Genomic DNA, 22674 nt, shown 5'->3' on the forward strand with positions numbered 1-22674 from the left:
TGGAGTGGTAGGCAGAGTGGAGGAGGTCGGTCAAGTTAGCAGGGGGTGGGGTAGGCTTCCCTGAAGAGATGGGTTTTCAGGGTGCGCCTAAAGGAGAGGAGAGTAGGTGATAATCTGATGGGTTGGGGCAGGGAGTTCCAGAGGATGGGTGACACCCTGGAGAAGTCCTGGAGGCGGGCATGGGAGGAGACCAGGGAACTAGAGAGAAGGAGGTCTTGTGAGGAGCGGAGTGTGCGTGTTGGGTGGTACTTGGATATTAGGTCAGTGATGTAGTTCGGGGCAGTATGGTGGACGGCTTTGTACGTCAATGTTAGGATTTTGAATTTGATCCGTTGCGCAATCGGAAGCCAGTGGAGGGATTGGCAGAGGGGGTGGCGGAGATGGAGCTGTTGGAAAGGTGAATGAGTCTGGCAGCCATATTCAGGATCGACTGAAGCGGGGATAGCCAGCGGCGAGGCAGGCCAGTGAGGAGGGAGTTGCAGTAGTCGAGTCGTGATATGATGAGGGAGTGGATGAGCTGTTTAGTGGTTTCTGGGGTTAGGAACGTGCGGATTTTGGTGATGTTGCGGAGGTGGAGTCTGCACGAGTTTGTTAAAGATTGGACTTGGGGCTGGAAGGATAGGTTGGAGTCCAGAATGACACCAAGTACTCTGGCCTGCGGGGCGGGTTTGATGGTAGCGTTGTTGGATGTGATGGAGAAGTCAATGGGGGGTGGTGTCCGGGCTGGGGGAAGACAAGAAACTCGGTTTTGGAGAGGTTCAGTTTAAGGAAGTGGAGCGACATCCAATCTGATATGTCGCTCAGTAGGTGTGTGATTCAGGCAGAGACGAGGGGGTGATAATAAAGATAAGCTCATAATATTTCCTCCCCCACATACCTCTTCCCCTGACTTCTTTGTCAAGATCGACGGCTCAGCTATCAACATGTCCCCACATGCCAAGGTGCTAGGTGTAATCCTGGACTCTGAACTATCTTTTCAGCCTCACATGCAAATCAATGTTCAAAGTCTGCCACCTTCTCCTCTGCAACATCTCTAAAATGTGCCCCTTCCTAACCAAAGACACCGCAAAGCTCCTAATTCACTCCCTGGGCATCTCTCACCTCGATTACTGCAACTCCCTCCTCATTGGCTTACCTTTACATAGGCTATCCATCCTTCAGTCCTTAATGAATGCTTTTGACAAACTCATCTACTTTACCGACTGCTCAGTGTTTGCTGCCCCTCTCTGCCAATCCCTCCATTGGCTGCCACTCACCCAAAGAATTCAATTCAAAATACTAACAATAACTTAGAAGCCATCCACAACTCAGCCCTGTTACATCGGTAATCTAGTCTCAAAATACCAACCTAATTCTTCTCTTCGTACCTCCCAAGACCTCCTGCTCTCTTGTTCTCTTGCTCACTTCCAGGACTTCTCCTGAGCCTCTTCCATCCTATGGAACTCCCTATCCCAATCAGTCCCTTACATTGGTGGTCAGTGGGAAGAATGTCCCTTACATTGGTGATCAGTGGGAAGAATGTTCCTTACATTGGTGATCAGTGGGAAGAATGTCCCTTACATTGGTGGTCAGCGGGAAGAATGTCCCTTACATTGGTGGTCAGCGGGAAGAATGGTCCTTACATTGGTGATCAGTGGGAAGAATGTCCCTTACATTGGTGATCAGTGGGAAGAATGTCCCTTACATTGGTGATCAGTGGGAAGAATGCCCCTTACATTGGTGGTCAGTGGGAAGATTGTCCCTTACATTGGTGGTCAGCGGGAAGAATGTCCCTTACATTGGTGGTCAGCGGGAAGAATGTCCCTTACATTGGTGATCAGCGGGAAGAATGTTCCTTACATTGGTGATCAGTGGGAAGAATGTTCCTTACATTGATGGTAAGTGGGAAGAATACTCCTTACATTGGTGGTCAGTGGGAAGAATGCTCCTTACATTGGGGGTCAGTGGGAAGAATGCTCCTTACATTGGTGATCAGTGGGAAGAATACTCCTTACATTGGTGATCAGTGGGAAGAATGTCCCTTACATTGGTGGTCAGTGGGAAGAATGCTCCTTACATTGGTGATCAGTGGGAAGAATGTCCCTTACATTGGTGGTCAGTGGGAAGAATGCTCCTTACATTGGTGATCAGTGGGAAGAATGTCCCTTACATTGGTGGTCAGTGGGAAGAATGCCCCTTACATTGGTGATCAGTGGGAAGAATGCCCCTTACATTGGTGATCAGTGGGAAGAATGCTCCTTACATTGGTGGTCAGTGGGAAGAATACTGCTTACATTGGTGATCAGTGGGAAGAATGTCCCTTACATTGGTGGTCAGTGGGAAGAATGTCCCTTACATTGGTGATCAGTGGGAAGAATGTTCCTTACATTGGTGATCAGTGGGAAGAATGTTCCTTATATTGGAGGTCAGTGGGAAGAATGTCCCTTACATTGGTGATCAGTGGGAAGAATGTTCCTTACATTGGAGGTCAGTGGGAAGAATGTCCCTTACATTGGTGATCAGTGGGAAGAATGTCCCTTACATTGGTGATCAGTGGGATGAATGTCCCTTACATTGGTGATCAGTGGGAAGAATGCTCCTTACATTGGTGGTCAGTAGGAAAAATGCCCCTTACATTGGTGGTCAGTGGGAAGAATAAAACTGTGGTGGTTGAAGTGCTACCCTTACAGGCAGCTAAAAATTTGTTTTACAGCTATCTCTGTTCAGTGGCATTGGCCCCCCAACTAGGGTACCATCAAATGGGTCAACCAGCCAAAGCTCAAAGAACCCCCAGCTACCTGTGGAGGAAACCTAGGGTTCCACAGAACCCCAGCCGAGAATGGCTGCAGTAGTAGAGACTGTTCACTCAATAAGCAATCATTTTGGATGAAAGGAAAAAAACAAAGACACGTACACACATAATTCAACCTGTTATTGAAATGTTTATTAAGATCGAACTGTTGAACAACGTATCGAAATTCACTGTATACGGTGTGCAGGATTTGACAATCCAAAATCTTTTTTTTATTTAACTTTAAAATCAATTTTAAATTAAACCAGATCATACAAATAAAACAGAAATTACAGAACATGGCTTGAAAAAAATACAGGAAAAAAAAAAAAAAGTCATGCAAATGATCATACTCCAAAAACAGGGAAAAAAAATAACAAGCCAAACAGTGTACAAATCAAAAAAAAAAAAAAAAAGTTATACAGCAAAACCAAATCATTCAAAGATCAATCACGTGTGACGTCACTCTTACTTAATCCCTTTTTCCTCTTTAAAACATTTTTCATGTGTTTAACACACACATCTATAAAAGTTTACTAAACTCAGCAAGAGCTACCATAGTGGTCAACTTAATAAGTTGATAAAAAAAAGTATTTGTCATATGGGCAGTTCACTATGGAACCAGATCATAAACATATTCATGTTGAGATGCCTACCACGCAGCACTTCAGGCATTCAAAAAAACTCTGTACATCTTTTCCATAGTTGTGTTACTTCGGATCGAGCGCTAGCACAATGTAACTTAGGAGTGCTTAAAGGAGAACTTCCTTCAGAATAATAAAAACTTCCATGAAACGAATACATCGGCAAGATATTTGTATCTGGTGGCTTTGTTATTTGATTGTGAGCTGTAACAGTCCTGGCACTCGAGCGTAGAATCAGCTTCCGTCTAGTTTGCAATCGCTGCATATGCCGAGGTGGGCGGAGCTACTACAGCATCAAACTGAACTGAGCGCAATGCGGCGTCACAGGTTTGTTGTTCAATCCTAAAAAGGACCGATTTTTCTTTTCATATATAATTTACATTTTTCTTTTGAACCAAAAAAAACAAAAAACCAAACAAGCTGACACAGGTTAATGGCTATTTACATAAGGTATTCCAACCATTCAGGAGTTCTCCTTTAAGTGTGCCTTTCTGTATTTAGAGTTCCTACATCTGTAACACGCATTCTTTATATTAAATGTCGCTTAGCAAAATATTTAACTCTTCATAAAGCAGATTTTCTGACAGTTATATGTGATATAGGGGAATATACATGGTGTCTGGGATTCTAAATTCAAAAGATCTCTGAAAGAAGATTCAGAGGGCCAGACTTTTGGGGGCCCTTGGGCTCATCAGCTGATGAAGGATTACAAGTCTCAGGACGTGGTCAGAACCGAAACAGCTGAAGAGCCAAGGGCTGCTTAATTCTGGATGATCATATCAAAAATATCAAACACGCAAAGCGTTCCTTTAGGGTGTGCAGCAGGTTCTAGAAGTGATCCGTACGATAAGTGATCTATGTACATAAAAAGACAAGGACAGCAGGCGCGTAATGAACGGTGCTCTAAAAACGGTCGCAAAAGATCATTCCATACTCTTGAAAGACGACCATGACATTCTACGTGTGCACAACGATCGGACTGAAGGATGATGCTAGGACAAGCAGCTGATCGGATTAGTTGTAGATTTTCGGTACGACATGGGGATCGACGACATATGACTGCGCTAAATGCACTCCCTCAGGCAATGGAGGAGACAGAATGAGGGAAAGCTAATCTCTCACCAACAGTCCCTACATGAGTAATGTCGTCTAGAGCAATGCAGTAAGAAAAGTTTGATCACCCCATGAGGATTCTGATTGCTGAAAAAAAACCTCCAGAAAATCTTTGCGCTTAGTTCAGCTCCAAGCTCCTATAGCAGGCTCCTCTAGATGTTACCAACCATGGAGCACACGACTTCCTAGTCAATTACAGGCAACCTCCTCCCGGGACAAGCCTTCCCACTGCCAAGTAAAGCAGTCTCCTGCATTTGGCAGGGAATTGAAGGGCTTGGCCAACAAGAGGAGGCTGTATGTATCTACCAGCAGGCTGTATGGTCAATAATTGCTCATTAGAAGCTCAGATTTTTGTAGAACCCCAAGAACTTTGAAGGCAAGCCAAGCAGAGTCCCAGGAATACCTTACTAGCTAAGGTGGGCCCATAGGTTTGAGTTCAAATCACAGGCCTCCTTAGGATCATTGCACATCTAGGGCTGGCCGTACGTGGATCAAATTTTTTCCGGTTTTCTGCAGAAAACTGACAAACTTTGATCTGAAGATTGAAGGAGCCGGGAAGAAAACTGTTGGCTGAACAGTGACCACAGCCAATCAGTTTCAGCTACTGTTTGGGAACACAAAAGCTGGCGTGGATGGTGGAATTTGTTAATTTTCTTTTTTGTAAAGCCTGCAAGCTGAAGAAAAGAAACCTATGCATGTAGGGCCAACATAAAAGACTGTAGGGTGCACTGCTCTCAAGTCTTCCATGAAGTGCACTGGGATGGCCCATCTCAAAATTTAACGAACAGATGCAGCAAAGAACATTTTCTAAAAACCGATGTACTATATACATATAACGGACCTTAAGGGAAAATCTTTTTAACTAGCCTCGAGTTTCCCTTTCACAATCCGGGCACTTTAATTTCTCAGCTGGTACAATTAGCAGGTTGCAGCTGAACCTCCAAGTCCCCACAATACGTCTCCACAAATGATACTATATATATATATATATATATATATATATAGACTTATATACTGTACATCCACTCCAACTCAGGAAACCCAGACATCCCAATACAAGCTATTTATTTTTGGTGTTTTTAGTATTCCTCTTAACTCATCACTTCATTTTATCCATACACACATTTACAGCTTGTGCAAAGATAGATTTCACTGTGACTCCAGCCGGCAAATATTTTAGCACTGATTTACTTATGTAATAATGGCAATACATGTTCTAGGGACTGTATGTATTATATCTGCATTTTGGTGGCCATTTGTGTTAAAGTATGGAAAATTGGAATTCAAAATTTGCTTTCTTAGGTGTACTTGGTGCAAGCTTGCAATATACCTTTTGCTATGCATTTAACTTGGATGTTTAATCTGACACAGAGATAGGCAAACTAAGTCACGTGTGCCAGGTTAGCCACACAATGTCATTTGCAGTGGCACATGAAAGAACGGTATGTGGCATGTCTACATGGTTCAGACTGGCCTACTGGAGAACGCTCTGGTAAGCCTCTGTTCCCTACAAATATAACCTGATGCTATAGGCTGTAATTAATGGCTCTCTACACTGTCAAAATACAAAGCCTTTCCTGCCACACCACGTCCACCCCCCATGATGTTTCTGAGAGGCCCGCCTGATGTCACAGATGTTAAGGTACCAACCCTCCTTCCAGTAACAGTGTAGGCCTGCCTGTGCATGCCATGAAGAAGCCCACCTACCCAACTACCTCTGAATCCTTCTCCATGTGGAACCTCCAGCTGAAGCAGGTATAAATTTAAAACCTCTGCATTTTTGAGGGTGCAGGAATTGGGGTGGCCTGAGGTCTGAAAATGCAGGAATTGGGGTGGTCTGAGGGCTGAAGGTGCAAGAATTGGGGTGATCTGAGGGCTGAAGGTGCAGGAATTGAGGCTGATCTGAGGGCTGAAGGTGCAAGAATTGGGGTGATCTGAGGGCTGAAGGTGCAGGAATTGAGGATGATCTGAGGGCTGAAGGTGCAGGAATTGAGGATGATCTGAGGGCTGAAGGTGCAAGAATTGGGATGATCTGAATTGTGAAGATGCAGGAATTGGGGTGATCTGAGGTCTGAAAGTGCAGGAATTATGCTGATCTGAGGGCTGAAGGTGTTGGAACTGGGTGATCTGAGGTGTGAATATGCAGGAATTGTGGCTGATCAGAGAGGTGAAGGTGAAGGAATTGGCTCTGATCTGAGGAGTGAAGGTGCTGGAATAGGAGTGATCTGAGGTGTGAAGATGCAGGAATTGGGATGATCTAAGGTGTGAAGGTGCAGGAATTGGGGTTGATCTGAGGGGTGAAGGTGCAGGAATTGGGGTTGATCTGAGGGGTGAAGGTGCAGGAATTGGGGTTGATCTGAGGTGTGAAGATGCAGGAATTGTGGCTGATCAGAGAGGTGAAGGAATTGGTTCTGATCTGAGGAGTGAAGGTGCTGGAATAGGAGTGATCTGAGGGGTGAAGGTGCAGGAATTGGGGTTGATCTGAGGGCTGAAGGTGCAGGAATTTGGACTGAGGCCATGAGTTCTGGGATGCTGAAAATGATTGGTGAGCTACTGAGGACAGTGCAGTGAACTGGAAAATAAATGTAAAATTTCTTGTCCCGCTGCCCCTCCCTTTCCCAGACTTCTGTCCACAGCTCTGGTGCCTGGTAATGTATCAGCTAAGCTCATGGCTCTTTTGCTACCTATCCTCATTTAGGCCTCGTTCCCACCATGGTGCAAAGACGTGAGTTTTTCTGCATGCGTTGTGCAAGGGCACAATTGTTCTCTATATGTCCTGTTCACAACACTAGTATCACGTGTGGATTCTATCTGTGCAGGAATCTACAGCGTGTATTAAACTCATTGGATAGCGCATAAAAACCAATGTAAACTGATGTCTCTGCAAGTTTCTCCATCAGTCTTTCTGCCCGATGGTGTGAATGAGGCATTAGACATACTGTGTGTTCAGCTCAATGATAGTAGGGAGGTCACAAGGTGGTGTCACCGCCCTCACTGCCATTTCCAAAACCCACCAGAATGGATTCCTGTAGGTAAGATGCAATGGTGTCACCTGAGCCTCCCGAAAGTTGGGATCATTTTTTTTTTCTATTAAATATTTATTATTAGGCTTTCGTTCCTTGTTTGGGTAGTGGGGGACTCAGGGAGTCAGGGAAGAAGACCTTTCGTTTTTAATAGTCCAATTTAACTAGATATAAAAGAAATACTGGTGGAAGGAGCCTACAACAGACTCACCTTCTTGAAAATATTATTGCTAGTTTTCCATTTTTTTTTTCTTTTTCATATCTTATTCACTGTGCTCCTCACATTGTCCATAATGAAAGCAAGGAAAAAAAATGTGTGTGGCCGGGTGATCACAACCCCTGCAAACAGGCCATACATGCTTGGATCTGATTGTCAGTCTACCTGAACCCAACAAACATTCAATGGTCAGATATCACCAATATAGCCTATGATTCAGTAGTGGCTTCTCTCTATATATTTTTTTACAAATACAGTAGATGTTAAAAAGACCCTGTCACTAACTAAAAAAAAAAAATACATAAATATGCCGGAAAAATCAAGTATTTGAAATGCTAACTTGCATTTTTCTTTTTTTTTTATCAGAAAAAACTTTAATTATTGACCTGCAATGTGCCTCTGAACTTGGTTAGCAAATTCATCTACTCCAGAAAGAGTCAATTTCCAAGCAAAGCCCCCCTCCCTCCTTTGCACATCTTAGCCCCCTCCTCTTCTGGGAGTGTCTACTTACTGCCTGTACTGGCCCAGCTCCTCTGCTCCTTCTTTTCCTACTTAACATTTTATATGTAGCTGCTGAGGAATAGGAGTGTGTCACTTGAGCGATAGCTCAAAGTCTGCTGATATCACATCTAAGATGATGGTGACCAGCAGCATTCTCATGCTTTTTATGTATCTACACAAAGCCTTTACATGTAAATACATTACATGCACATATCATCTCATAGGAAGATTGCTGTTGAAATGGTCTGGCGGCAAAGCCACTTCATCCCTTCTGGTGACAGCAGACTGCCTTTCCTACAGCATACATCGTGCAATTCTTTGCAAGCTATAGGCAACAGTTGCCCATTATACATTTGTCCGCAGTGTTCACACGGGGCATTGTCTTCAATGATATCACAATGATCAACTTTGACTCCAAGACAAACCAGCAATTGGAGGTAAACAAAGAGTAAAGGGTTGAATTCCGAAAGAATTTTCTTTCGAAAATCTTTTCTAAGAATGTTTGTTCGAATTTCACACCATTAGTGGGCCACAGCAAGGGCCGAATTTGAGCGGCCATCGAATCTGAGCAATCGGGCATGTTGGAAATTTTCGGGAAAAACAAACGAATTTCTAATCATTGATGGGAAAATCGTGTGAGAAATGTAATCAAAAAAGAAATGAGGGTGAGCTGTGACCTGGAAAGAAAAATCTTGGCCACGAAAATTATTTTCTGTAGCATCATGAAGCGAAATTAAAGGCTCGGTTGGCTGAATTTCGAAATCAATTGTGGCGCCATCGGATTACAAAATGCATGAAATTTCTGATTTTCTAGAGAAAATTAGTTTGGAATTCGACCCATCTATGGCCTGCATAAAGGACCGATTGTGGTTTACACGAACACCTGTGCCCGAGTCCTCCAATTATCCACTTGAGTATCTCATTACTACTGACTTCTGGGACCCGAGGCCTCCACTTCCATCTCCTGCACTAGGTGCTGCCCCTTGTTACAGACTTTTGGGACCTGGGGCCTGCATTTCCAACCCTCCACTGCAAGTCTATCTGTAAACCTCCAACAGCCAGTAGGACTGAGGGACAGGATGAGCCCAACAAACATCTAGGTGAAGCCAAGTTAAAATGTTTCCAAGATACCATAAGGGTGTATTTCATTTTTTATTATTATGCTACAACTAAAGCCGGCCCATAGATGGTTCGAATCATGGCCTGGTTCAGCAGGGACTGGCCAAAATTTGAACCATCTATGGGCAAGCTGATTGTACCCAAGTCGATCGACTTGAGTGCAACCAGCATGTCAGATTTTTAGCATGTGATTATTGCCAGTTGCTATATCCACTTCGTACCTGCCGAGAGAACACAGTCCCCGGGAGGGATTCCCCCATCAACAATGACTGACGCATTGCAAGAAAGAAAATCGCATTATCTATGGCCTGCTTACGGTTTGTCTCTCAGCTTCCTTTAAAAGACTAAATTTTCTGTTACAGGATTATTTAATCTCCAGTTCATGTCCAGCATGTTGAGGTCATCCATAATAAAACCTCTTCCTTCATTGTCATTGGAGTTATCGATCAACAAGTTCTCACAATCTATAGACTATCCTGGGGTCTGTGTATTACACCAATTCTAAGAGAAGATCCCTCTCTGCTTTGTAGACAGAACCAGAGGGATTTCATTTGTTTTTTAAATAAAGTTAGTTTTATGCTATTTTTGACATAAATGGCAACAACCAATTAAAACAAAAACTTAAAAAATGGGCAGATTTGATGTAGCACTTGGTCTTTTCCTGCAGTCACTCTTCTATCGTTTTAAGTTCACACAAAACTGACCGAGGTAGTAAAGTCTCTCCACACGAACTTCTACCCCCTCCCATCAACCTGACTGAACCATATACCAAGTAATTTGAATCTGCAGCTTAGGATACACCCCAGGTAGATTCAAACAGAGCAACCAAGACCACACTGTGCCACATCAGGCCGAGCAAGGCCACAGCAGGAGGACCAAAGATGTCATGGGGGGGAGTCTTCCCTTGGATCTTAAGAAGCCACTGTGGGAGTGAATCAGTGGGTGTCCATATAAATGTAAACTATGAATGCAGTCACATCTTAAAGCCTCTTTAACACAGGCATTAAAACGGAGCATAGGACAGGTTTCCAACTCCTTCCCATCTCAACTTCCACCCATCACTCCCGAAACAGTGAATGGAGTACTGAGAACCTGCAACTCAGGGTAAACCTTAATTAGATAAGAACAGATTGAGACCATACTGCTCCACATAAGGCAGCAGCAGATGTTGAAAGGCCAAAGATGTCAGGGGGAGTCTTCCCTTGGATCTTAAGAGGCCACTGTGGGAGTGAATCAGTGGGTGTCCATATAAATGTAAACTGTGAATGCAGTCACATCTTAAAGCCTCTTTAACACAGGCATCAAAACGGAGCATAGGACAGGTTTCCAACTCCTTCCCATCTCAACTTCCACCCATCACTCCCGAAACAGTGAATGGAGTACTGTGAACCTGCAACTCAGGGTAAACCTTAATTAGATAAGAACAGATGGAGACCATGCTGCTCCACATAAGGCTGCAGCAGATGTTGAAAGGCTAAAGATGTCAGGGAGTCTTCTCTTGGAGGCCATTGAGGGAGCGAGCTAAAGCATGTCCACGTAAATCTGAGCTATGGATTGAGTTACACCTAAAGCCTCCTAAACACAGGCATCAGAATGGAGCATATGATGTGTTCCTACCTTCTCCCCATCCCATCTGCTACCCATCACTCCCATCAACTCAAGCTTTCCATTGTGACCCCAATGCAAGAAAACTGTCCACACCCCCCATCAAGGCTGACACCAATACCAAAACCCTTCATGGTTTGCCCAATTTTACACACAAAAGGGAAACTAGAGAGAACTGATGTTCTTTTCAGGATAGCAAGACCTCTATTATGATAAGTTAGCTCTATTCTGACCCCACAGGACTGAACACACATGGATTTTGATTGGTCAGCTCCACGTAGATCACGCAGAAAAGATTAGCATTCAGCCAGTTCTAAAAATTCTAGTTTATTCTGATGAGGTGTAACCACATGTAGCATACCATCCTATTTTATGTCCGGTCTACCAAAGTCTAACATGGAGGATTTGCGGTCAGCTGGTCACTATATTAGCCATGTGAAAGTCCCTTTTCCACAGAGCTTACAGCGGCGACGCGTCTCTATGCAATGCGTTATCAGCAGCTAAACGACTGTTTTATTATCAATTTTATATCGTTGCAACAGGCTTATCCAACTACTTTACAATAAATCTTAAAAAAAAGAGAAAAAACAACTTTTAAACAGCACGCCTTGGAGATGCAGTTCAGACATATATTCAAGTAACTAAATTAAGAAGTCGTATTGCCACCAATAAAATCTTTACCGCCTGATGACAGCAGATCAGTGTAGCCATCAGGCTTCTAGAGCTAGCATAGGTAAGAATCTATAGTATATCTACAATCTGCATAAACATTCTTATTGCAGCACACAAAAATCAGGCTACTCTATTGGGCTGCTGATGGCCCTTCAGCTGTTAAAGCAATACAAGTCCCAGTGCATGCTGGGACTTCCTTCCACAGGTGATGGACCTAGGCCATTCAAACCTGTTCTGAAGTCCAACCCCATCATTGCATTAACATACCCTAAATCAAGGCAGCAAAGTAATCAGTTCTGTAAACAGGATCAGTATCTTGTTCCTCTAAGCCTTGTATAGGATATTGTAGTATACACAGTTTAAAATGCGTGCCAATTCGCTATCAATCTCTTAAGGACAGTCTCCTCCCCCCTTGCACATCATAGTCCACTCCTCTTCTGGGAGTGGCTAATTTCTGCCCCCGGGTTCCTGTTTTAGTGTGGCTCCCTTCTCTTGCAGCATCCTAAGAACCACCCATGCATGCAGGAACTAGAGTTACCTCCCTAAAAAAATCATCGACAATAGAAACCCCATAGCCTAGAATTGCTAGGCACTCCAAAGCTCCTCCAACCCTACCCTCCCTGCACACAACGTTCTATGCTGCTGGCATTTGCAGTCTCTGTGCTGCTTCCCTGAACTTCCAGTCTTCACAGGAAAGAGTTAGTAGTGGACAGTGTAGTCCTTAAGCCAGTCTCTTAGCTTGGGGAAGGGAGAGGGAGGAGCAGGAAAGCACCTTGCCATCCTAGGCTATGGGTCTTCTATGGATGCACACAGTGCAGGGGGACACAACTCGAGTCTCTGAAGAGAAGAAGGGGGAAGAAGAGGGAGGAGCAGGGAAGCACCTTGCCATCCTAGGCTATGGGGCTTCTATGGATGCACACAGTGCAGGGGGACACAACTCGAGTCTCTGGAGAGAAGAAGGGGGAAGAAGAGGGAGGAGCAAGGAAGCACTTTGCCATCCTAGGCTATGGGGCTTCTATGGATGCACACAGTGCAGGGGGACACAACTCGAGTCTCTGGAGAGAAGAAGGGGGAAGAAGAGGGAGGAGCAAGGAAGCACTTTGCCATCCTAGGCTATGGGGCTTCTATGGATGCACACAGTGCAGGGGGACACAACTCGAGTCTCTGGAGAGAAGAAGGGGGAAGAAGAAGGAGGAGCAAGAAAGCACCTTGCCATCCTAGGCTATGGGGCTTCTATGGATGCACACAGTGCAGGGGGACACAACTTGAGTCTCTGGAGAGAAGAAGGGGGAAGAAGAGGAAGGAGCAGGGAAGCACCTTGCCATCCTAGGCTATGGGGCTTCTATGGATGCACACAGTGCAGGGGGACACAACTCAAGTCTCTGGAGAGAAGAAGGAGGAAGAAGAGGGAGGAACAGGGAAGCACCTTGCCATCCTAAGCTATGGGGCTTCTATGGATGCACACAGCGCAGGGGGACACAACTCAAGTCTCTGGAGAAAAGGATGAAGAAGAGGGAGGAGCAGGGAAGCACCTTGCCATCCTAGGCTATGGAGCTTCTATGGATGCACACAGTGCAGGGGGACACAACTTGAGTCTCTGGAGAGAAGAAGGGGGAAAAAGAGGGAGGAGCAGGGAAGCACCTTGCCATCCTAGGCTATGGGGCTTCTATGGATGCATACAGCGCAGGGGGATACAACTCGAGTCTCTGGAGAGAAGATGGGGGAAGAAGAGGGAAAAACAGAGGACATCCTTGCCATTGTGGGCTATGGGGCTGTGTGTTTCTATTGATGCTTACGGTACAGCGAGACAAAACTCTAGTCTCTACACGAGAGCTGGCTCCATAGGATGCTGCATGAGAAAGAAGCCACTCTGAAATAGGAAACCTGGAGAGGCAGTCATGGCACCAACTTAAACTTTTTAAAGAAAAAGAAGCTGCATATTCAGTTGGTGATCAAATCAGCCGCTGAAAGTGCTTAAACTGAGGGTTTAAGATCTTTTTAAACCAAAATCTGGGGAGTTGCAGTGCCAAGCAGATATGGAACCACGGTCCCTGTATAAATTAACAACCTGTACAAGAATACCAGAACAAGAGGATATCAAATACTGTTTGCAAAACAGACTTGTTTGCCAGAAAGATGGAATCATGTCTTGCAGCTAAGCAGGGGCGGACTGACAACTCATGGGGCCCCTGGGCAATAGCAAATCATGGGGCCTCTGTGTCCTCGCCAACAATCAAACCACACCCAAAAAAGCCTGTGAAAGGTATCAAAAAACATCTCATGGGGCCCCCTACTGACCCCGGGCCCTCGGCAGTGCCCGAGTACTCGAATGGTCAGTCCGCCCCTGCAGCTAAGACAAGTCCATAAAAGCCCAATTGAAGTCTTACAAGGTTTTATCTCTTTGTAGATCTGTACCCCTATATATGTTATGATTTGAGGCCGATGTTTGCTTAGAAATGCTTTAGAATACCTTTTTTATCCATGCACAGCTGCTTCCTGCGCTCACATTGCAGTGCTCTGTGATGGCAGAGCTGAATAGCAGCCACACCCCTCATCACAGACTTGCATTGCAGAGGTCATATTTAAATTCCCTGCAAGGATGCAAGGAAAATGGAGGAAAGAGATATTACAGTCTACCTGACTGCATAGCCTTTTCTGTGACTTCAACTGGGCTTTAGGCATAGCTTACTTCTTCAAGTGTCATTGAAATCAAGGCCACAACCTTCAAGTCAGCTCCGGTACACCTGTCATGTCTCAAATAGATGCAATTAAGGCAAAAATTCTTATTTTAATACATGCCATTTATGTACTATACACATATTATACCATGCATTTCAATATAATCACTGAAGATTCAGAATAACTTTTTCGTAAAAGTGCAAAGCAGAGCGAAAGAAGTTTGGTGCTTGCCGCCGGAAGGGTCCCCATGCAACGTCTGAGAAAGTTCAGGACCTCCGACACTAAAGATTTTAAAAACACCCAAAGCACTAAAAGCGCAGAATATTCTCCAACTTCTGAAATAACACGAGCAGCTCAGAAATAAAGGAAACCTTGTTAAGGGCACGGTGACACTAGAACACGGACAGACTCCACTATGTATTGTGATTGTTGATTTAACCTAGGAGCAACGTTGCAGCATAGGCGGGGATTGCACATCCATCTAAAATTGTCAACTGTACATTTATTGTAAAATTGCAGGGACTGGTGGTTTGTTACTAAGAGTACCTGTCACTTTTCTATGGTTGAGTCAACAGCGAGGAAAGATGGGGCCAACTAGGCCATGAGGAACCGTGACATTAGTTGAGGCACTTGTCAGTCAATATTCCTCATAAGTAAACTGGCTCCACTTTGATGACAATGGATAATAAAGGAGAAAACATGGCTGAACGGACAGTAATAAAGTGATGGGGGTGCCTTAATTGTGTGGTGTGCTACGAGAAACTCACAGGCACTAGTTGTCTAGCAGGACATGGTGGGACTTAAACAGCCCTAATTAGGGGCTCCCATCTCACACCCACTGATGCCTACCTTTCCTGTGCTCACCCAGCTGTAGTGTTGGCCTGTTGAAGCCTTTGGATATACACCATTCTTCCAAGGAATGAGGGAGCCTCTAACCTTCTTCCCCCAACTTCCAACATGCAGTTCTCAAGCCTTAGTGGCCAATTGCCAGGCCTGAACACTGTCATGTTGGGGAGAGAAGTCATTGAATCTGTGCCTAGATCAAGCATTTTTTTTTCATATACTGAACAAAGCAGTAAAAGCGATTTAAAACAAGCCCTCATTCACCTCCGTATTAATACGCATTGATAAAAAAAAAGATTTTCGTTGATTTAAAGCTCTTGTACTGCTGGCTACAAATATGTAAATTGTTTAATGTCTATAGTTTGGGCACAGTTACGCTTTAACTCTGGGTATGCCTTGACAGGTACTGACGCAAAGCTTTTCAAGTAGGCAAGGCAGCAGGGGAACAAAGAGAAGGTGAACGCATTATGCCTTCCAGGCCCTGAGAGAACCCGTTGGATGAGACACTCCTTCCAGTCAATGAGAAGCTTCCACATCAACAGTGAACGAAGAAGAATTCAGGTAGGCAAGGCAGCAGGGGAACGAAGGGAAGGTGAACGCATTATGCCTTCCAGGCCCTGAGAGAACCCGTTGGATGAGACGCTCCTTCCAGTCAATGAGAAGCTTCCACATCAACAGTGAACGAAGAAGAATTCAGGTAGGCAAGGCAGCAGGGAAACGAAGGGAAGGTGAACGCATTATGCCTTCCAGGCCCTGAGAGAACCCTTTGGATGAGACTCTCCTTCCAGTCAATAAGAAGCTTCCACATCAACAGTGAACAAAGAAGAATTCAGGTAGCCAAGGCAGCAGGGGAACGAAGGGAAGGTGAATGCATTATGCCTTCCAGGCCCTGAGAGAACCCTTTGGATGAGACTCTCCTTCCAGTCAATAAAAAGCTTCCACATCAACAGTGAACGGAGAAGAATTCAGGTAGGCAAGGCAGCAGGGGAATGAAGGGAAGGTGAACGCATTATGCCTTCCAGGCCCTGAGAGAACCCTTTGGATGAGACTCTCCTTCCAGTCAATAAGAAGCTTCCACATCAACAGTGAATGAAGAAGAAAGACCCTCCCACACTAAAGCCCTGAAGAAAGAAGAATCAAGAACTGTGTTGTTACAGTAATTTCAAGGCATGGGTTTTAGTTTAGTTTTTCTTTTTGTTTAATATAAGCTAGTGATTCATTTGCAGGGACAAAGGATAAAGAATACCGGGGCGGGGGTTTATCTTGGAAATAGGCTTTAAGTGGCTGGGAGGCTTTAGATTGCCTGTCTTTACAGGTCATCACAAACAAATCATCCATGTGTCAGGATGAAATAATGAATCAGGTTACAGCAAACTGAAAAAGTGATTGCGAAGGGGCACTGAGCTTCAGCCATTTGTGGTTTCCACAGACAATGCCCAATGACTTATATCTACCATCGTTACTCCAGAGCATTGCACATCATACAGACCACATCAGGGTAAAGGTCTGCTGGGTATGTAGGAAATGATGAGTATATAATCAAGGGTCACATTATGTTCAGTGAATCTGCCCATACTTATGTCTATTATTACCTTTGACTTTTAACAAAAGAAAAAAAAAAGTGTAAGTGCCATTCTCGAACTCCGAGGTTCTAAAGCCTTTCTTAACCTTTTTAACATAGAAGAACCAATAAAATAATTTTTGGGTCTTAAGAAACTTCTGCTATGATCACTATATCTACAGCTCATGTTACTTTGTCATGAACAGTAAGGTGCAATGTAAAAATAAATAAAAGGGTAAGGAATGTGGCGTATTTTATGCATTTGAATACTAGAGCTGATATATGTATCTAAATTATTTTCAATAATAACAATAAAATTAAACAAATACTTATAAAAGTCCAAAAGAGATATGCAGACATTGAAAATAGTAGTGTCCATCCACATGGATGGTCTGTGGAAAAGTGCCCCTTACGTTTACAGTATGGCCAATGAAATCCCTACTTTAATTGGTGGTCAGCGAAGAGCTCCCTTAGAGTGTTGGGTAATGGGAGAAGGATCCCCTTTCATTGGTGGTCATTGGGAGAAGGGTCTCCTTATGTTGCTGGTCATTGGAACAAGGGCCTTCTTACTTTGGTGGTCGCTGAGAGAAGGGCCTCCTTACTCTGATGGCCATTGGGAGAAGGGTCTCTTTTTATTGGTGGTAATTGGGAAAAGGGTCTCTTTATAATTGTGACTATTGGGAGAAAGATCTCCATAGTTTAAAAATTCAGTGTCAGTGGCAATTTATCTGAGGGGCAGAAAATGCTCATCTTTCAATAAACCCCTAGCATACTCTGGAGGAACCGTAGGGCTATACGGAACCCTGAGCACTTACACATGAATATTGATATTGCTTAGAGTCCAGCTGAGCAGATTCAATGCAACTTCACCAGGGCATCACAGAATAAAAACTCCCATATGAGGCTTCTCATATGGGTATTTGGTCTCATGACGGGCTTCATTTAAAGGGAAAATATATTTGTGTTACAGTGTTTCGAGTGAAGGATATCAGCCTAAGAGCCTGCGTCAATGGGCTTTGGTTCACATTAGAGATGCTTTTCTCCCTATATACGTCTATGAGAATGCAAAAGCATCTGAGGTAAGTCAAATGCAAAGGAGGAGCAGGTCAACTGTAGGTAAAAAGTACCTGTCAATGCATTCTAAATGATCTCAAACTGATGTGTTTGCAGATTATTAGGGCCAGTCAACACAGACCCTAATAATCTTATCAATTAGTGTTACTGTTTTAAAACCCCTTTTATAATGTATGGTTCCTAAAACCATACTGGAGCAGGCCTATTGCATATGTAGGCCTGATTCCTATTAGTAGTGGTGCACAGTATTTGTGGTTTACTGCTCCTCTCTATAGACCTAGCTTGACTCTTGAAAAATGTTAAAGGTCCTCTCAGAAGTTCTAATGGATGGATACGAAATCACACTACTAACAATGCTTGTTGGCTTGCTCTCATGTTGACCCACAGACTTCAAGACTGACCTCATCTTCAGAGGTTCTCATCTGTATACTTGTTCTATGTCAGACACAAAATAATGAAGCAACAATGTTAATGTGACAGCCAGTCAAGTAGCATTTTCAGAAGTGGTCACAATGGTAGCTTACAAATTTCTTTCATGACGGGTGCTTTTTATGGATGTGCAAAATACTATCCACAGCAACTAAGTAGAAAGTTTAACCAACCTGACCTGAGTAGACGAAAAGCCGGCTGGTTGAAGTGGGTCATCAAAGCTACTCTTTACGCTGCCTTATTAAAAGGGCCTACAAGCGTCTCTCTGTATGCACGTTGTAAAGATAAGAAAGTAGATTCTCACTGGCTGGTGGTGGTAAAACAAGAAAGTCTCTGGACCAATCCACCAGTGACATCATAGCAGTAAAAGATCTCAACGCAAGCCCCGAAGATGCATAAATACGAGTGTGTCAACAGTAACACTGCTTCTATAGCCGTGCAAATTAGTTTCTTAGGCAAGCATTACAACAGTGACCACCTACCAAAATTTGTTGTCAAATAAAAGCCTATCTGTACAGCATTATCTTGACAACCAATATACGAATTAGAAACTGGCTGCAAGAAAAAAAAGAAAGACAAAAGTCTACAGCAGTTGCTTTAAAAGAAAGCAGATTTTTTTTCTCTGCAATATAAAAAAATAGCCCCCATATTTATTTCTCAAGCTGCTCCCGAATGATTTTTTTTTTCAGAGAAACAAGAGGGCAATATTGCTTAGGACCCCTGATGTCAAGTGAAAGAAAATCCAGATTTCAGATGGACTAAGGAAAAACTTCTAATATAATCTTACATTAACCTGCCATCGGACGGATCCGTTGGGCATTTAAACAAAACCAAAGTATTTTTACATTCGAAATGAAGAATTCCATGAAGAAATAATAAAGAAAAGTCCTCTATATAGGCCTTTTAGCTTGGTGTCACAGAGCTAGAATGAAAAAGAACTACTCATATAGACTGTTAGGATAGGTTGCAACTAGATTGATTAGGCCAGGGTTTCCCATAGTTTGGTTGGTCATGTACCACAGTCACCATCTTTCCAATTTTTCATTATTGCACTATATAGCCAATCAGTTGAGGACACCAGACTATTACACCTCTATGAGCTTGTTGGATATTAGATTTCCAAAATCATGGAAACTCTGGGAAGGCTTTCCACAAGTGTTTAGAATGTCCATTCAACCAAAAAGCATTTGTGATATTAGTTACTAATGTTGGAAGACCTGGTCATAATCAACGATCCAATCATCTTAATGGTGTTCTTACTGAACACCCTTAAGATATTAGAATGTTGATTATGACCAGGTCTTCCAACATGACCTGGCTGAGATCAGGGCTCTCAAGTTCCTCCATACCAAACTCATCAAACCATTTATTTATGGAACTTGCTTTTGTACACAGGGGCACAGTCATGCTGGAACAGAAAGGTGCCTTCCCAAAACTGTTGCCACAAAGGCTAAAAGAACACAATTATCTAAAATGTGTTTGTTTGCTGTGATCTTAACAGTACACTTCACTAGAAACACCTGAACCCAATCATTATTAGTGGTGTATCCATACATCTGGCTATATAGTCTAGGTTTTTTCCATGCTGCCACCTCCAATGGTGCATTGTAAAGATATGATATACAGCACTATGTCACAGGTAAGCAGCGTGGATAAGACTTCATATTTTCACAATTTAATGTGTTCTGAGAGTCAAATTGGGTGTTTGTAGCTGTGACCTGTACTGTACATAAAAAGAACCAGCAGAAGACACAAATGCAAACAAAGGTGTATGAGATATACAAGGCTGAGAACCTTTATGCAAGGAGGCAGATCACCATTATTACCAAAATGGTACCATTATAGAACGATGGCTAGCATGGATTTCAAATAAGCAATTTTACTTTGCTTGGAGCATCAATTTAAAAGCTTCTACCTTTTCAACCACCTAAAGAGTCAGTGTCCAAACAGAACACTACCCTCTTCAGAAGCACCCTTGTAAACATGAGGTTACATCAACACCTTCTTAGTGTCTGCTGTTGGCCACCTCCATAATGAGTAAAATTTCCCATATAGGATAGCCTTGTAAAAATAAACCTACAACCCACACAGACGATGTGTTATTGTCTGTAGTACATGACCCCCCCGGTTTGGGGAACACTAGACTAGGGTGATGGTTTCCAACCTCTGGCCCAATTTTAATGGTTCTACTGCCACCTGTCCTCAGATACAAGTCTAACTTACTATTTTTTTTTATGAATGATCTCTTTACTCGAGTTGAATGTAACCAAAATATTCTTGTCTATTAAATAAATTATAGCAGTGCTCTACAGTTTGTAAAAACAAAAAACGAAAACTATATTTTTACTTAACCACTTCAAAAGAGTTGCCAAGAAGTCTGGCAAAACCAAGCTTGAGAACCACCCAGCAAGGCTTTTTAAAGTGCAACTGTTACCTTGGCAAGCGGAAGCCATTTTTTTTGGGCTGGGCCAGGAAGGATCAGCAATATTGTAGAACTCTTCCTAGCAGCACTATAGGCTGTATTCAAACAGTAGATTGGAAGATAAGACTCCCAAGGTCATCCTGGCATTGCCAGCTTTGAGCCAACTAAATGCTTTCCCTGGAGTACTAGCCCAGCTCAAACTATGGCCATTCCAGTATGCATTTGCACTTTAATGCTTCATTAACACAACTGCATACTTTTGACAAGTAAAACAGTAGAAAAAAAAGGTTTATAGCAGTGTCATTACAAAAACTTCAAACTTAGATGTAGTTGGCTAAACTTCATATAGCATTAGGTTTTAAGGATCATGCAGAAAAAGCATCATCTAATCGAAAGATTCTAGAAAGGGCAAATTAAAGGAGCTTCCATTTAATTTCCTTTTATTTTTTTTATCTTCACTTAGAAACTGGAAATGCCCCTCCCCTGGCAAGAAAGGAGAATAGCGAGGCATCGTATTGCAATTGGTTTCCAGTCCAGACGTGCACCTGATTAGATTGCCGCCACAGATGTGTCTGTGAGGGTAGGAATGTTGCGGGTTGAACACATCACCTGCTCAGACTGCCGACTCGTTCTCCACTTCTGGAGGAACTGTAGACCCTTTCGGAGAGAGCTGCAACACAAGTGGTTTTTCTGGATCTACCCCATTAGCGATGGCGCCATTTGCTGGACGTTTCGACTCCTCCTTGTTCTCTTCTGGAACCTCAGGGTATATCACTAAGAATGTAGCTGTGAGAAATCCTAAGAAGGAGCCTATGGAGGCCACCAGAGGAATTACTCGGACTGAACCCACAGCATCAACCACGGCTCCCAAAGCTGAGGCCACCAAAATCTGGGAGATGTAAACTTGGCAGGACAGGATGGCGCAGTCTATGCCAAAGCCTCTCTTCGAGTTCCCAGGGCTGTGGTGGATGTACTGCAGATAAACAGATTGAAGAACTGGTAAGCAATTTAAAGTGAATCTATAGTTCTAAAGTGTATCTGAACTCAAAAAGTAAAGATCTGCTTTCAGGAAAATCTAGGAATTGTAACTGTGCTTAAGTAATCTGTTGAAAAATGTAACTTTTGTCTTGAATTCCTCTTGAAAATAACTACACTTTCTGTGCCTATGCACTAATGTGCCTTAAACTTCATAAATGTATACAGTATCTGCACTGTGAGATCATTGATGGCAATGTTGCCTGTGATAGTCTCAATAGATTTGGAGTGAGCTCTGGTGATTTCATTACTGCGCTGCTTGCTGGAGAGGATGTGGTACCTTAACACCTGCAGTGAAAGAATCTCCCTGCTTCTGCCAGTCATTTCTGTGCTTTTTACACTTCACCTGCTAGTTCGTGAATATTTTTCCTCCATATCATGAGGAAGCAAAGACCTGCAGCTCTACCAAGATGGCTGCCTCTACACAGCATGTAAGAAGGCATGGTATGTCAGTAATGGTAAAAAGACCAGTTGCAAGGACTACAGGCCATACTCGTGCCTAATCCTTTGTCCTCTGCCAGCCTTTTTAGGCGCACGTTCAAAAAGGAAATTTTGTAATTTAACGTTTTATTATAAGTTATATTCCTTGATTATGCAATCGGCTAACTGCTTTTACTAGAAGTCTAAACAACCTTTGACCTGTATGCACTCTTACATTACACTGCTTTGCCTGAGCAAATGCAATAGGAATGGTCATATTTGGTAATCCTTGTTTTACTTCCTCATCTGACAGTTCATACAGAACAACCTGGACTAGGGAGCAGAGAGATTGCCACATCACATGACCAACACTGGAAGTGGATTGTCTTAACAGTACGGCATTCTCTCAATGCTAAAATACATCAACAGAAGATCCTATCGCTTTGCTCCAAAAATTTGCATGCGTTCTTATTTACACATTCCTACTGTAATTTAAAACACACCTCCAACTGAGAAAAAAAAATAAAAGTATTTTTGAGTTCGGGTC

The 22674-nt window shown here is 43.3% G+C and overlaps 1 protein-coding gene and 1 long non-coding RNA gene across 4 annotated transcripts in view; one reads left to right on the forward strand and one right to left on the reverse strand.

The window, feature by feature from the left end:
* Positions 1-2901: 2901 nt before the first annotated feature.
* SLC45A4 (solute carrier family 45 member 4) overlaps positions 2902-22674 on the reverse strand; it is a 287627-nt gene continuing 267854 nt past the window's right edge. For all 3 annotated transcript variants that reach the window (XM_089689534.1, XM_089689535.1, XM_089689536.1), the window contains exon 8: positions 2902-21645. In XM_089689534.1, coding sequence (XP_089545660.1) covers positions 21286-21645 — 360 coding nt within the window. In that variant the 3' untranslated portion in view covers positions 2902-21285. The remainder of the gene's footprint in view (positions 21646-22674) is intronic.
* LOC149452298 (uncharacterized) lies at positions 21189-22671 on the forward strand. Its single transcript, XR_016314896.1, has 2 exons — positions 21189-21671; positions 22441-22671. It is a non-coding gene; the product is annotated as an uncharacterized LOC149452298 (long non-coding RNA).

The sequence above is a fragment of the Staurois parvus genome, unplaced genomic scaffold (genome assembly GCF_062004578.1).
Source record: "Staurois parvus isolate SC_StPar_1 unplaced genomic scaffold, SC_StPar_1.0 ptg000485l, whole genome shotgun sequence".
NCBI lineage: Eukaryota > Metazoa > Chordata > Amphibia > Anura > Ranidae > Staurois > Staurois parvus.